Source organism: Osmia bicornis, chromosome 2 (assembly GCF_907164935.1).
Source record: "Osmia bicornis bicornis chromosome 2, iOsmBic2.1, whole genome shotgun sequence".
Classification (NCBI taxonomy): Eukaryota; Metazoa; Arthropoda; class Insecta; order Hymenoptera; family Megachilidae; genus Osmia; species Osmia bicornis.
In genome coordinates, this window is record NC_060217.1 from 2742141 (window position 1) to 2757618 (window position 15478).

At 46.4% G+C, this 15478-nt stretch overlaps 1 protein-coding gene across 4 annotated transcripts in view; it reads left to right on the forward strand.

Annotated features, from left to right (window-relative positions):
• The window catches only part of LOC114874090 (MOXD1 homolog 2), a 152613-nt gene that overhangs the window by 103251 nt on the left and 33884 nt on the right, over positions 1 to 15478 (forward strand). For 3 of the 4 annotated variants that reach the window (XM_029183028.2, XM_029183029.2, XM_029183031.2), the window contains one exon: positions 8614 to 8763. In XM_029183028.2, the coding sequence (XP_029038861.1) occupies positions 8614 to 8763 (150 nt within the window). Of the gene's footprint in view, positions 1 to 8613; positions 8764 to 10757; positions 10844 to 15478 lie in introns of those variants that run through there. The other variant, XM_029183032.2, reaches the window with a different exon arrangement.

A 15478-nucleotide genomic window follows, 5' to 3' on the forward strand; every position in this document is an offset into this window, starting at 1 on the left:
TCCTGCTCCTTCTTTAATTCCTCTAAAGAACTTTTTCCATAGATAGAATTTTCTTTGCAACTTCGATTAAAAAACGTTGTAACCATCGATGTATCTAGGTTAGCGTGAAATTTGTAGCCACGAGCTTCTTGATATTCATGAAACTTTTTTCTCGTATCCCCGTTTTGTTTTTCTTACCATCTTCCCCTGTTCTTTCCGTCGTAATTGTCTTCATCCGTAACAAGTCCAGAGCTGCCGCTTACGATTCCGAGGCAATACCAGGCAACGTATTGAATAAAATATTTCCGTTGCCTGCAGACGTCAGCCGCGCTCAATCTCCGCGAAGACGATACATCCTCGCGGCGCATCCAACATTCATTTTCCGCCGGTTCGATAATTTCCAGTAAATTCTCAGCCCCGGGGCCGTATTCTCGATAATGCGCCACTCGACACTCTGCCTCTCCTTCACCACCCTCGCCTCGTTCTCCTTCACCTGCTCTTCTTGTTGTCGGTGTAATCCTCTCGGAAATCGCTCATAGACGAAACCCTTAGAGTAGTGGGACAGTCGAGGAGCGAATTGATTTGCAAATGGAAGAAATCGACGACCGGTGCTAACGCCTCGAGTTTCCCTCGTTTCATCGTCGTTTTCATCGTCGCGTTCGTTCTTTGACTTCGAACAGCAATTTATGCAGGCACCATTTGTAAAACGCGTTCCACCCTACAACCGATTACACGGTCGGAGAGTGAAGAACGAATTTTCTTCGTCGTTTTCTTAAATCATTGATCGTAAGAAGGTTGCAGCTCGGCAGGGCAACAAATTTCAACGGGGAAAAAACGATTTGCGGAGGAACGGCGCGGCGCGTCGTGGATTCCGGCGCAATTTTTCCTCTGATTTCGATTCAGCCGGCGTGCCACGGCTCTTCGCTTTCGACCACCGAGACGCGCGGACTCGTCGGCATTGTAATCCTCTCGCGAGGATAAATGGAACCGGAGGAATATCGAAGGTCGTTGTTCGGGCCCGTGAAATATCGATTCTGTCGCGGCGCTCGCGGAAATCGTGTTGCACGTAACAACGTTTCGCTGAACGCGACCCGACTAAATTATTAATCCGGTTTCGTTGTAATCGTGCTGTTAAGGCGAAAAGCCGCTGGAATGAGCGTTCTTTGACACGACAACCGGCATTTAGGTGAACACCGTCGCGTTGTTTTCGCGTTTTATGTTCATTCGTGCGCGCCGCGACATACCTAATGAATTTCTTTGAATTTCTTCTAAAGGGAAACGACTGCAACCCTTTAGTCGGTACCAGGAAAAATTTGTCAATAGAAACGAGTAAACAGATCGATGGAACGTGAAATTAAATGGTTGCATGCATTCAACCGGATACGTCAAAATTGCACAACACGGTTACGCTGTCGGATTTCGCGGCGAATGTGTTCGTACGTACACGTATGCAGTGAAAAGTATCGCGCTCGTGCTATCGGATTAAATGCATCTGCAGCTGTTATCTTTCGTAGATGACTTGGAGCCAGCCGTCCAGGTATTTCCGCTGCTACAGTTTTTCATCCTCGCGTGTCGCTGCGTCGTGGATGCGTGTTTTCCTGCTCCTACCTTCCGCTTACTTTATCAGGAATATGATTTGAGTCGGTCGCACGTTTCTCGTTCAGGAAACTCTGCTTAAACTGGTTGCTGTCGGTTGGATAACATCGACGGGAATATAAAGTTGTACCTCGTTTCAATCGCGTTCTTCTCGTTGATCCGTGGCCTGATTCGCCCTCGCGTTTCCCGTTCCAACGATCGACTCGATAACTCGGAAACTCTTCCTATGCCTTTCAATTAACAAGCCTCGCGTACGACTTTTCATCTCATTTCAACGATTGTTATATCGATCAGTCTCTCGCGGCGCTCTTGTTTCTCGTGACCCGCTCCAAAGCAATCGCGTGTCAATCGTAAACACGCGTGTTGTTCCGCTTACTCGATTTCCCACCCGCCTCCGCGCCGTTTCGAAACGTACGCTTCGGAAAAACAAACCTCTATCTTTCGCGAGTGAAAGCCACTTATCCCGATTTCGTTTCGAACGAATCGTATTGTCGATTCGATCCGTTGTACAATACGTTCCAAGCGTTTTCCTCAACTTGTTGTTCGACGTTGATCGCGTGGATGTATCGGTATTGGCTTACATCGGCGCGAACTGGAAAACACTTTTCGTGTCCGCGCTTCGATTCGATCGAACTTCCTCGCGTTCCGCTCGCAGGCGATCGAGCTCGTTCGAGCTTCTGTTATCGTGCTAAAGCTTGTCGTTAAACCGGAGGCCATTTTCGGCGTCCATGGGGCGAGCGATTCTCGTACGGTCGCGGATAAACACGGACCGCGGATGCGTGTGGTTCTCGTTATCAATTTTATGATTTCGGGAGGACGCGCGGCCACCGAACGTTTCACGGTCGAGGAACGACGAGCGTTTATTTATCGGTCCCGATAGCATCGGCCACCGAGGAACACAGCCGCCGTGTTAACGATTACAGTGGACACCGGTGGAAACGAGCGCGGTGTATAAAATCCCGTCGTTGAATGAACCAAACGGTGAACCGCTGGCTATCGTGTAAATTATTGCTCAAACGGTAATCGCTTTATTACCCTGCGTTCAGATTTTCGATTGCTCATAAACGTGGCGCGACATTTGCCACCGATGACACTTTTCTTATAGAAGAAACAAAAGAGTCGTTTTTCCTACGAAAATTTCAGTTATCGATCTCGTTCCTCACGCTGCACAAGTCCATTAAGCGCGATCATTAGCCGCGGCAGGATATCGCTGTCAGCGTCGGTGACGTCGCGTCGCATTATCCTGACCGACGAATCGGGATCGAGTAATTGACATAATTATTCGGCACGTGAATGACGGTCGAGGATAACGGAGAAAAGGAACCGACGGCAAGAAATGGTTTCTCTACCAGGGAAATTATTCCTGCCGTGACCCTTACTTTTACCCTAAGAGAAATTGCTCTTCCAACGTTATGGAAATCGATTTTATACGCGGGTTAAGTGACTTCTGCTGTTTGTCGTGCATAATGCGTGACATTTGCGTGGCTCTACACGGAGCACGAAGCGTTTGTTAAATGTTAGAGCTGTTGAACTGGATGGCTGTTACGTCAACATGAAAACACGTGTTTACTCTCAACAGAAACCGTACACTGTGCTCGGTTTTCTCTGAGAAAATAATTGTGGCAATTATTTGTTTGCCATCGAGTGACGTATCGCGGGGAAAACGTTAACCCTTGCCCTCGAGTCGAGTTGTCAAGAATACGGACTTCTTTCAATATTTCACCCGCACATATGTACAGTGGGGGATCAAAATATTATAGCCACTCGCATAAATTGACGACTTTGTATAAAAATTATTAATTCTTAAATGAAAACCTAGGTAAACGGAGTTTTTGTTATTTTTTTATGATGTATCGATGCTTGTAAAGTTTCAAAGTACAGTTGAAAAAAGTGAAAGTTCTTGACTGGCCTGGAAATTCTTCGGACCTCAACCCCATCGAAAATTTGTGGAAATATTTATTGTATGGGCTAGAAATAAACCAATCAAAATGAATATCGAAAGTATGACGAAAAAGGTGGCGTTACGAAATACTAAATTATGCCTGCTTATTTTTATAAGTATTTTTCTGTATATTATTAGTGGAGGATTATTGATTAAAAGTTACACAATGTAAAAACCTTAAAATTCTGGCTGTATTTCTACACAAACAACTTTGTAGTTGAAGTACAAAGAACGAACATACGTAGTTTTCAGATTCTTCATAGTATAATGTTGATCCACATCAAACACAAAGGGTTCATTTTCAAGCAATTGTTCAGGATGTCTTTAACCATCCGTCAATGTTCTTTCGTTTCACTCCAGTTGCCCCATTCTTACGAACGATACACGACGCAGAGGACAATAGCTAATTGACATAATTCCTCGTTACATAGACCCGCATTACCCATGCATCATCAGGAATGCAATCGTTGCAATCGTGAGAAAAACACAGCCAGTTTACACGGGTCTCTGTTACAGAGGCAATGCTACCCTCGCTCGTTTCGTGTCACTTGGAATTATAAAAGAAACTTTCTGGCCGCGACCGCGACATGGAATTTCCGGAAACATTTTTCTCTGCGTTCGTTCGCGTTCTTCCATGCCGCGGCATTCCGCGAGAGAGGCACGCAACGATTCAACGATAGTTTATTAACAATCACTGCGTCCGGTAATCGTTTCCGTCGCGGACACGCTTGAAATTACCGCGTCAATTTCTTTGATGCCGATCGTCGGACATGCGTATTATATGTGGTACGAGCGGTAAAAAAACGATAAACGCTTTGCTACGCCCGGGATGTTTGTTTACGAGGATCGTATTTGCAGAAGCGGTTGACCGTTAATCGTGCGATAGCGTATCGTCGTCATCGATGACGATCGAAGCGTGGAATGCTGCGAATCGGGCCGATGTAATTGCTGTAATTTCTCGGTGCACGGATTCTGTTGTTGCAACGTGCGTGCGTAGGTGCGTTGTCGATGCGACGGCAGACCACGGAGATTGTGCGGTGCCGACCGAGAGATACCCGAACCCCGATACAGCGGCAAGACAATTACGTTGTGGGACGTGGACACACACGAAAGGTTGGGGGATGGCGAAGGGAAAATATACAAGCGAGCCGATCCCATGGTAGGTGAACGAGACTGCTGGATTTACCAAGGACGCGACGGTGATCATAATTTCCGGTCGCGGATTACGAATCTGATTGCGGATTAAGCGATACTCCCGCGCTATTTGATTATCGGTTGTATCGGAAACTCTACTAACAAGCGCGATCGTGACGAAAGAAATTTATCGCTCGGTCGGTGAAACAATTTCGTGATAACGAGCGATGGCTCGCGATAACAGGACAAAAGTGTTTAATTCGTTCCGTTGCCGTTAGCCGTTCGCTCGATTCAGCCTTTCGGACCGTGCTGATAATGATTTTCGTCGATTCCTTTTTTTCTTCCATTTCACGGAGAAGTTGGAGAACTTTATTAGGCTTTAAACGATCTCAATTAGGACGTTGAAGCGTTTTCAGTAATTTGCGGATGTACCACTTCGGACGGACGAAACGTTGCCCGAAATAATAAAACGACCGCCCTACTTGGCGTTGTTTCACAATTACGGCAACACCCGTGTCGCGTACGTTACACGTCTACGTTCTCCACACAGAGCCGTCGTAAATGACCCAACTGGGAAACGGGATCAAACAGGACATCGTTGCTTACGCGAGCGTTTCTGATCCTTTTCGTGTTCCAAGACCATTCGCGGATCTGTACCCTGGTATTACGACGTGTCCTCTATAATATCGTCGGAACGATGTTAATCTACTCGAAACGAGAACCGTGCTTCGCCTGTACACCCGATGTTTAGAAGCATTCTAGAAAACCAACACGATCGCCCGTCGAGATATATCGCGTTGCGCATTCCGTTCGATCCCGTAGGCTTATTGATCTCGTTGTTTCCTCGCTTTGTTCTGATATTGCGTAAATAATAAACGCAAGTTGAATAATGAACCGGCTGCACGAACGACTGACTTGCGAGACCTGTATGTTTGCCGTAGCATGACGCCCTCGCGACAATAAATACGGGAACGCGGAGTCGATGGATGAGAATAGGCCATAGCACCGTGGGACATGTACAGCCGCGGAAATGGTGCTTGTATCGCGATATAACGTTTCATAACAGCGTACACTTCCTGATTTTTTCAGTAGTCTCATAATAGTGTATGCAAACTCGCGAACGAACTCGAGTGTCGTTGCACGCGAGTCAATTGAACGTATGAGCGACGCTCTTCGGATACCCTGAACATCATAGTTTTTGACATTTCTCCCGGTAGAACGTTGGAGTTCTTTTTTTCCAACCCTCAAGGAAACGTCCAATTAACGTTGCCTTCGTCGTTAGCACGAGGACGCCCTTGCAAAAATTTAAGTAATCCAATTCTCGATCCGTCCCCAGCGTTCTTCGAGTAGAACTCTTTTGACGTTGCCCTTGCAAATATTGAGGTAGACCAAATCCCCGTTCCTAACAGTCTCTGTATAGAACGTTGAAATTCTTTTGCAGCCTTGAAAGAAACTTCCTCGTTATCCTTGGAAACATTTAGATGGTTCAATTGTCTTGAACGTTTTGTTAAAGTAGGATTCTTCTGCGATCGCGAATTAACATTGCCTTTGTAAATACAGTTTTATACCTTTTCGAATCGAATATTGCGAACGAAAGGACGGTGAAGGATTGAAAATGGCCGGGTAATCGAAACGGAAGCTGAAACTCGCGTCTCGTTTAAATTGGAGCAGTTGAACGTGCTCGACTGGTGACGTTCGACGAAACGGGCCCGTCCACGCCTCGCGAAAGAGGCATTGTCCGCTGGTTGAATAGCGCAGACATAATTCGTATAATTGCGGGACACGCGGTACTCACCGTTCGCCATTCTTTCGCGGCAATACGCGGTATTCCGCGGTATCAACCGCTCGTACGTGGATAGCAATAAACAGCCGGTAGAACGGCCGATGGGACGAGAAGACAATTGAACGCGGATACTCGCGGAAACAGGACGCATTTCCAACCGGAAAAAGTATGTTTTCCATCCTCTCTTTCTTTTCGTCTGGACACGCGTGCACTTTACAACATATTCGCGAATTTGCTGCAATTCGATCCAATCTCGTACCTTTATTTCCTTGCAAAGTAACCACGAGTGGAAGCTGATTCGCTGTAGTCATTAATGAAATTTGCTAATGAAAAAAGAAAGAGGAGCAATTTAAATCGGTTGGAGGTTTCCAGGAAGAGAGTCGAGGAGCATAAAGAGACTGCATAGAAGCAGAAAGCAGGATTTTTCGATCGGTAGTGTGTCGACTGCGGGTGGCGGTTGGTGAGGGGAAAAATATGCTCGCCGCTTCCGACGCGGCAGCGGAAATTGAACAAGTTGCACCTAGACGGCAGTGAAAATTATTTATTACTCGGTCCTCGTTACTTTCTATATTCTCGATACCTCGCCAAGTTTACTCTTCGATTTATCGCGACGAACAATTTAATACCTCCCGAGGATCGAGAATTACGAGGTTTCGTATTTTTAAGTATGACAGGTATGTTTAAAAAAATTTAATTTTCCTCTGGAGCAACGGCGAATTGGATCGGACGTTTAGCTGACGATAAAGAGTAACGTTATAGCTTAGCCAGTTTAAATTCCACGGCGTCTTATTCGAAGCGACGCGGATTCCGTCCGCGCTGAGACAAAAGGACGTAGTTGTTAGCTATCAGCGTGCTGTGCTCTCTATCCTCTTGGGAAGCTTTCATCGAAACGTTAAACGCGGAAGCAATATCGACGGAGACTGCCGGTTCAAAGCTGGTCGACGATCGTCGCGCTCTCAAAGCGAAAGAATGGTTCCAGTTTCCTCGAGGAATTTGAATTTTCTCTCAGATTCACTGCGTTACATTTTCCTGCAGTTCACGATAGTAAAGGATGCGGATAAAAGAAGAAAGGAAAAACGGAATGAAGAAAATCGTTGAATGAGTCGTTGATAAAAATCTGCGCTAGCTAAAAAATCTATATAAAGGGATGTAATGGCGCGCAGCCTGCGACGCCACATAAGTTTGACAATATCGTTCCCTTCGGCTGTTCCTACACCTGCGGCCAGCTTTTTTATCGCTCCTACAGTTCCTTGTTTTTGCTATCCGTCCGCTCGTATCGTTTTTATTGCGAACGCCTTTATACTTTATATCCAATCAGCTCGTTCCCTACTTGCCGGCCTTATTCGGGCTTTTCACGCGTCCAGGTCAACGTAAATGGATATTCCGTCTTTTTCTGGTCCACGAGCCGTTGTATTTTCACGCGTGTACATGCGAGTGGACGCAGGTGAGAGGCGAGACGGCGAGGCAAATCGTGCCGGGACAAAAGGAGGCCAGGAGTATAACACGCGTGACCCGATCGGGCTCACGCGGCCACAGAGGCCGGGTACCCGGTCTCGCGTCGATGCTAAATTAAATTCTAATAAAGCCTGCCGAAACGACGGGAAAAAAGCCGCTCGGCCGTTCGGTCACGAAGGGAACAATGGCGTTGAAAGGCGTCGAAGGTAGCGCGTTGCCGGCCGACGCGAACCGCGGTTAATTATGTCGAGCCAGCGAGCAGGTATCTCGCAGAAAAACTTGCCTTTTCGACGCTACGAAGGTCCGGGCGCCCGCGCCGCGCCGTTTCGGCACTGTTAACTAACTCGCCGTCTCTTCTGTTCGCTGTCCGAATAGGTGTGTCATCCCCGATACGCGTCGGATCGAAGTAAAAAAGAGCGATCGGTGAAAAAGGCGGCGCGATGAATACTTTCTTATTCTTTCCTGGCCGGTTCTCCCTGCGGATCTCGGCTTCGCATCCCGTTCTCTTGTTCGCGATCTTCCATACCTTTTGTCCTCGGGGAATAGCGTTTGTCGCGAGATCAGGCGAATAAATAGTAAAAAAGCGAAGTAAGTCGCCCGATTGTTTGACGTTCCCAGCGAACCAGATACGGAGGGAATCGCGAAAGTTCTTACGATTCGAGAGCGAAACGATCGATAGATTTGATCGGTGCACAATTTAACCGAGAGTTATTGCTTGTTTCAGGATCGTCACGTAAAGGAGACCAGCAAAAATCCGCAGATGGACCTGAGCCAAGATTATTGCCTGCTACTGGGTTTCGAGAACAAGACGCACACGGTTCTTCGTTTCAGCAGGCGATACGATACGTGCGACTCACGGGACCTGAAGATCACGGTAGGTGGTTTGATTTATACGGCTTCCGGCGTGAAAGATAATTTCGCTACTGCGCTCAAACTGCTCGCCAGAGGATCGTTTGATGGATTTACGAGAAAAATTGAGCAGCTGAGCACGGTGCCAGTGAACCGAGCTAGAATTATTTATCACGTTTCTTCAGGAAATTGAGCAACCTCCTGCTACATCGTCGCGAAATAATTAATCCTTTCGTTGTAATTAGAGTACATATACGTGTCAGGTTCAGGCTACATAGGTTCCCGACTTCTTTTTCTCGATCAATCTCACCGGTGATTCGCACAGCGGTTCACACGTTAATTAAGTCAAATCTGCCATAGTTCAATTTGCGCGACTAATTGCGAGCCCCCCGGCTTGGTCCTTAAATTATGGAAGATTACAGGAAACGTGCCAATGTGCCGCACGCGTGGCCCCAATTTATCAGGGAGCTTAACCTTTTTCTAGCAGGAAAATATCTGGTCCGAAAGCAAAGCGATTAGAACGATCGCGGCATAAAAGGATTAACGAGAGAATGGAGCAAAGAGGAGGAATTAGGAGGGCGCCAACTGGTGCGCGACGTTGCGAAATCGTGGAAATACGAAGGCGATTCGTTGCGCGTCGCAATTAACGTTAATTAACCGGCATTAAGGTTTGCAAATACCCGCGTAAAGTGTCAGGAATTTCTGAACGGTTCACGGGTCCGCTTCTAACGAGGGTGGAAGAAAGAAACGTGTCGGTGTTGTGGGAAGTTGAGGCCGGTATGGCAGAGAATCATTAGCGAGCCAATGGTATCAACATACGTGTAGGTTGAAATTCAAAGACTCGTTATCAAAGTGGCAGACCTCGTTCTTGGGATTCCTACCGGTTGTAGGGACAGGCCGACCCAGTTCTTTATTTCGCCGGTAATTAACTCGGAAATAGATGGAGGTACGATAGAGCCGTCCACTCGTTGGTACCAGCGGCGGCTAAACTCGAAGGGATGAGGAGATTACGCGCGTGTTGCGATTTGCTCGAAGCCGAACAATTTATGGCGGCCTAGCAGGGCATAGCCGTTTCTCGTTGCGCCTCGAAGGGGTTGCTCCTATCGTTAATGGCACCATTGATATGGAGTTATGTCTTCCGATGTCACAGGAGTGTTTTTCAGCGCGAACGTGAGCGCGGACCGACCGTCGGGTAAAAAACTAATTGGCACGAACGACCGGCAGAGATTTAATTAACGTCCATGAAATTACGATCGCGACTACCGAACGTCTTAATTACCGATTGTTCGTAATTGCTCTGAAACGGTGGTAACGGCTGATAGAAATGGAAATCGGAGCATGTTTTTCTGTTCTCGAACGTGTCCCGTCTTATCGATGGCACCCGCAGGAACGATACGAGCCATTTCGAAAATAAACAAGGTGGTTTGCGTTTCGCCTGTCAACATCGTTCGCAGTCGTTCGAGAAGGCCTGCGCGAGGCTGACGAACGCACGCGTACGCGAAACTGAACGACGAGTGGTCGGGCGAACGTTAAATATTCGCGACTCTGTGTACCCGTAAATAATTGACGCCCGTAGCGCAAATATTGGCAGCCGAACGCGAAGTTGAGGAGAACGTTTGCGAGCAGAATTTCCATGGATGAGCGCGCGTTACTCGCGTGCAAAAACCTCGCCGCGAGAATTGCTTTGTCAATAAAGTAATTACCGCGGTGTTTGTTGTTACAAAGGATTACGTTGACTTTTCTTTCAAACGAAATAGAAATTAGACGCATCGATCAGCGCTGAAGCGAAGGGTGTACAAATTGTGCGCGCGGTGGATGGTAGGAATTTTTGTTACGCAGAAACGTCGCGCGAAATGAAGACTCGAGGACGTCGTTGTCGCGAATGCCGATCTTGTTCACGTAACCGCTAAGCAGGATTTAGGAAAGTGGTTAGATGCTACTTCGTGATCTCGATCTCGAGAAACTCGTTGGGAAGGAAGTGAACGTCGTGACGAAGGATTCACCGGATACCCTCCGCGAACCGGCAACGTCCATCCAGCAGTTGAGTCATCAAAATGCTTGGGTGCAAAAATAAAGCGAGCCACCGCGAGACCGAGATTCTATCGGTACGACAAACGACGAAGTCAGCTCCCCTTTGCTTTATCTGATCGCGTGATGTATCGGTACCCTACATGATATTTTTACGTGTCACGTTCGCCTCGCGGAACGACCCGGAGCCCGTATCGTGGCTCGCGAACGGAACCGTTGAATCCGTAGGTGGACCGAGATATACTTTAAATGGTCCTGCGAACCTTGAAACACCGTACGTTTATACAAAAGGGTTATCGCTCGATCGTCCAGTCCTTGTATCGAAACGAAAATTACGGTGGTGGTTGAAGAAATCGTGTTACGATCGCTAAGGGAAGGGATACCGAGTAAAGAAAGCCTGCTTGAAACATGAATTATATTTTATAGATATTTGTATACAGTGACTCTCACGAGCTCGTATCTTTTATTTAAAAAAAGAAATAGTGACATTTATTCAAATAAGATACGTGCAATTAGATCTAATTGCAATCCATTGCATTCGAATACACAAGCAATGTAACACGCGATACGCGACAATGTGACAAGGAATCGACGTTTTCTTCTGTACGAAACGAAGAATGGAACAGCCGAGTGGAAGACGATAAAGAATTCGCGGAACAGACGTCGTTTCCGTGTCAAATTATCGGTGCACGTTGTAGATAAGCTCGCCGACTTGCTCGATTTATCGAGCGTCGTTTCAAATTGCCAATACGGTTGTCTCGGATACGGACCACTCCGAACTATTGTTATTTCTACCGAGAACCATGCTGGATTAATCGAATGAACATCGAATTAAGCGACGGTACGTCGTAACCGGCTTACACGGAAGAGGGGTCCGATTGCATGTTAATATCGCGCGACTGGCCCACTCCTTCGGTTTAGTATGCAGACAGTCTCATCAACGGAACGCGAAATTAAGCCTCGACTACGTAGGAGACGACGCACGTACACACCCTCGTAGACGGATCACGGTTAGAACAGGTCTTGAGGTCTGGTATTCGCGAGGTGCTGCTTTGCCACGCGTCAGTCTTGTGTGCCTGTAATTAGTTCATTAGCGAGTGCACGCGGCCAGCCACGGCCATCAGAGGAAAGCCGCGACGACGTTTCGGCGCGCATTGAAATACGTATTTTTCATAATTAGGCTTGTTTACCTGGCCCGCAAGTCGCGCGACGGAGTTATGCAAACTAGTAATTATTTCGTTAGCCCGAAACGCTGTGTCCTCGCAAACGAATCCTACCGGACGTAGAGAATTCCCAGGAGGTAAACTGAAAGATGGAACGGTCCCTCTGATCGCGGCTCGTTAACCGGCACAAAGAAATATCCACCGACAGGTATATCAGGCTGTGCCCAATTTCGCGTCCATTTTCATCCTTTGCATCCGACGAATTCGAAATTTCGAGTCGCAGCGGGATAGCTGGGTATCAGCTGGGGACCAAACTGTTTGCTCCGCTCTGTCGACGCGTTGGTTGTCGACGATAGAAGCCGCAAAAGTTCCACGGTGTTGGAACTGGATTTCCCTTTGAAGCCGTGCTAGTCGGGCAAGGATTTCACGGGAGGGCATTATGCAACCCCTGGACCCGGCCGTTAACGGAACAGACGTCGCTCTGGGAGTTTTCACTCTGCAAGATTCGTAGTCTAGTTTTTTCAAGGGATCCTCTTTTTCACGCGAAATCCTCTTGAGTACGTTCGTAGAGAATCGGTAGAGCATCGGAGGAACGGTCCGCGCGATTCGTTTGGTATGTATTTGGAAACGGGAATGGAAAATGGAGGAACGGTGAATGTAAAGCGTGGAAAACAGAAGAAAGGAGAGGAAGAGAGATGTGGTAGATTCGAGGATGAGCAGGCGAATTGGTGTGCCTTGCAGAGGGGATTGGCTAGCTGACCCCGTTCTGCTTCTATCCTCTTCCTATCTGTAGACGGATCTAGTTTACCACTTCGCTCGCCGACTGGGCTGGCTGACTGACCGGCACCATAGTAGCCGACGCGAACTTCCTGAATAAGGTCCTCCCCCGGTACTAGAACTGATCGCTATTCCGAATGGTTCGGTTCGATGTAAAAGGAAAATCGAATTTGACCGATGCCTTTGGGATCGACGGGCTGAGAGAGGGTTACGGGAGAGTCGCCAGGTGCGCTGACGATCTTATTGGCTGGATCCGTATACTCGTAGATTCGGGCCAGAGGGCGCCGTGGGAGATTTCGCCGGAAGCTGCTATCCGGAGCGACGGGAAATCGAATCAACGTGGAAGGAGATTCCGCGGGCCCTTCGCCGCCAGATTACATACGTTTGGAGACAATTATTGGATGAAATTCGATTTCTCTCACACGCAGACCTGGTTGAATCATTTCGAGCTTCTGAAACATTCTTCTATTTCTCATTTTAATCTTCCAACGGCTATTCTGGTTGTAGGGAAAGTTCGAAGTTGTTGTCAAAGAAACCGGAAATACTATCGACCTAATCGAGCCAAAACGATCGTTTCGAAAGTTTTCTAGAAAATTATCGGAAACAGAGAGCAATTCGTTGGGAAATAGTTCCTAATTACTCGATCGTCTGTTTTAATTCATTCTCCGGTATCTGACGATCCAACCGTTGTCAACATGTTTGTTATAGGGAGACAGACAGACGTGATTGAATGAAACCGTCTGCCTACCACGGACACACACACGAGATTCGCTAACTAATGACAGTTCGAAGAAGTTCCCTGCTTTCTAAGTTTTCCAATCGGCCAAAAACTTGCAAACTGACATTTACCTAGGAGAATCGAGTCCAGCAGACAGACCGAGAGCCGGCGATGTTGTTATCGACGAGGCCGTAGACACGATTTTCTTTCCTATGGCTACGATCAATCGCGACCCTTTCGACCGATTTCCAATCAACGTTCCACGTTTCTGTCTCTGTTCAGTGTCTCGATAAAACGATGCGATAAAGTTTGCTCACAGTGGGGTACAGCCTCGAATCTACCGCGATTACGTAAAAAGAAAACCAAGAAATTGCATCGCTTTTCCTTCTTCTTTGAGCGTTTTCAATTTACTATCCTGCTGCGATTATTTTGGACAATTTCAAATACAGAACTTGAAGCTAAAATATCGAACTATCTCATTATGGATGAAATCATCTACTGATTGAAATTGTACATTTTTTTGTATGTTAGTTCCTAGTTTCCTAGATTATACAATAGTTAGCAATTGCAATTTGGAAATTATTAATTTGATGTCCTACATTAGCTGTTTGTGGCCGTTTTCGCCTAAGGCAACATAGTCTACTGATTGAAATCATTTTGTATCGACTGTAATTAATTAGAACTTCGTGAGGGTGGTGCTAATTATCCACGTCGCGAACTAACATTAATAAACCTTCTGAAACTCGAAGCTCCGAATTTGCATGTGCATCGAAAAGCTGTTCAGAAATTGGCAATCGATGACAGCTTCAAATTTGTTTATCCTTGGTGAGGGGGTGGCACTTGTAAACATTCAGTTTGTGATTGTATGAGAAGTTGGCCATTAAACTGGTGTTTCGGATTACCTCTAATTCCTCGTGGACGTCGAGTCGAGGGAGCGAGGATTAGTTGAAGATTAAGCTGTTGGACACGTTACTGGCCATGGCTCGAGCCGAGAGAAACTTCCCCGGGGTTTTTCTTACAAAAGCTTCTTTCCTTCGCTAGGTAAAAGTTATCGGCGCTACGCTCCAGGCTAAATTGGATAAGCATTGCGGACCCCGTGCCTTCTTCCCGGCGAAATGATGAAAGTAAAATGGCCCGGGAAAAAATTGACGGGAAGAAATACGGGCGGAATGATTTCCTTTTTTGTTGCGTCAGGTAGTCTCGTTAAAAAAAAAAAAAAGCAGAGGAAGTGGAAGTCTCGTCTCTTGCTCTAGATATTCGTTACGGAATCGTACCGGATATTAAGTTTCGTGACAGCTGGCTGTTATTCGCAATTTTATTCATTAGCTGCCTAGACTGATTCGCATTCGAGCATGAAAGCAAATCCTTGTAGATTTTTCTAGAGAAACTCGGTAAATTTATGAATATTAAGATTGATTGTGCCATTCGAGGGTGAAACATATATTTCATTGGGTCTTTTATAACTGTCATGGCAATTTCGATAATTTTCCTCGTTTCAACGCGGTTTTTCTACGGTTCTATATAAATAATATTAAAAAGTACAATTTGGAACCGTCGATACGTAAATGGCGAGCAAACAGACGGGGGAAAATGGGAGAAAAGTACTTTTCACTGTACTACACTAATTTCATTGTACAAACGTAAGTGCCGGTCGATGCAAAAACCTCGTTAACTCGAAATGAATGAGAGAAAAGCTCTGTATAGCTGTACTGCGGTAGATCAATATTCGACGGACGTATCATAAGAATTGCGTTTCAAATATGCACATCCAGAACAGATGGTATAGCATGCACGACCTAAAAACCGAGGGGAAAAAAAGAAATGAAAAATAAAAAAAAAAGCAGGGAACCGAATATTTCTAAATAAACAGAGTCGTTTCTGTGCCATAACGATGGATGTTTATAATTCGAAGAAATGAAAAATCACGGGTACCAGGGCATTGAACAACCAACGTGGTACATTCAAAAATATGTCTCTTTCATAATTTCCATTTCGTTTTTCATAGTTTGTATTTCCTTTTGTTCCATGATGCGCAATATAAATATTAAGCTTCA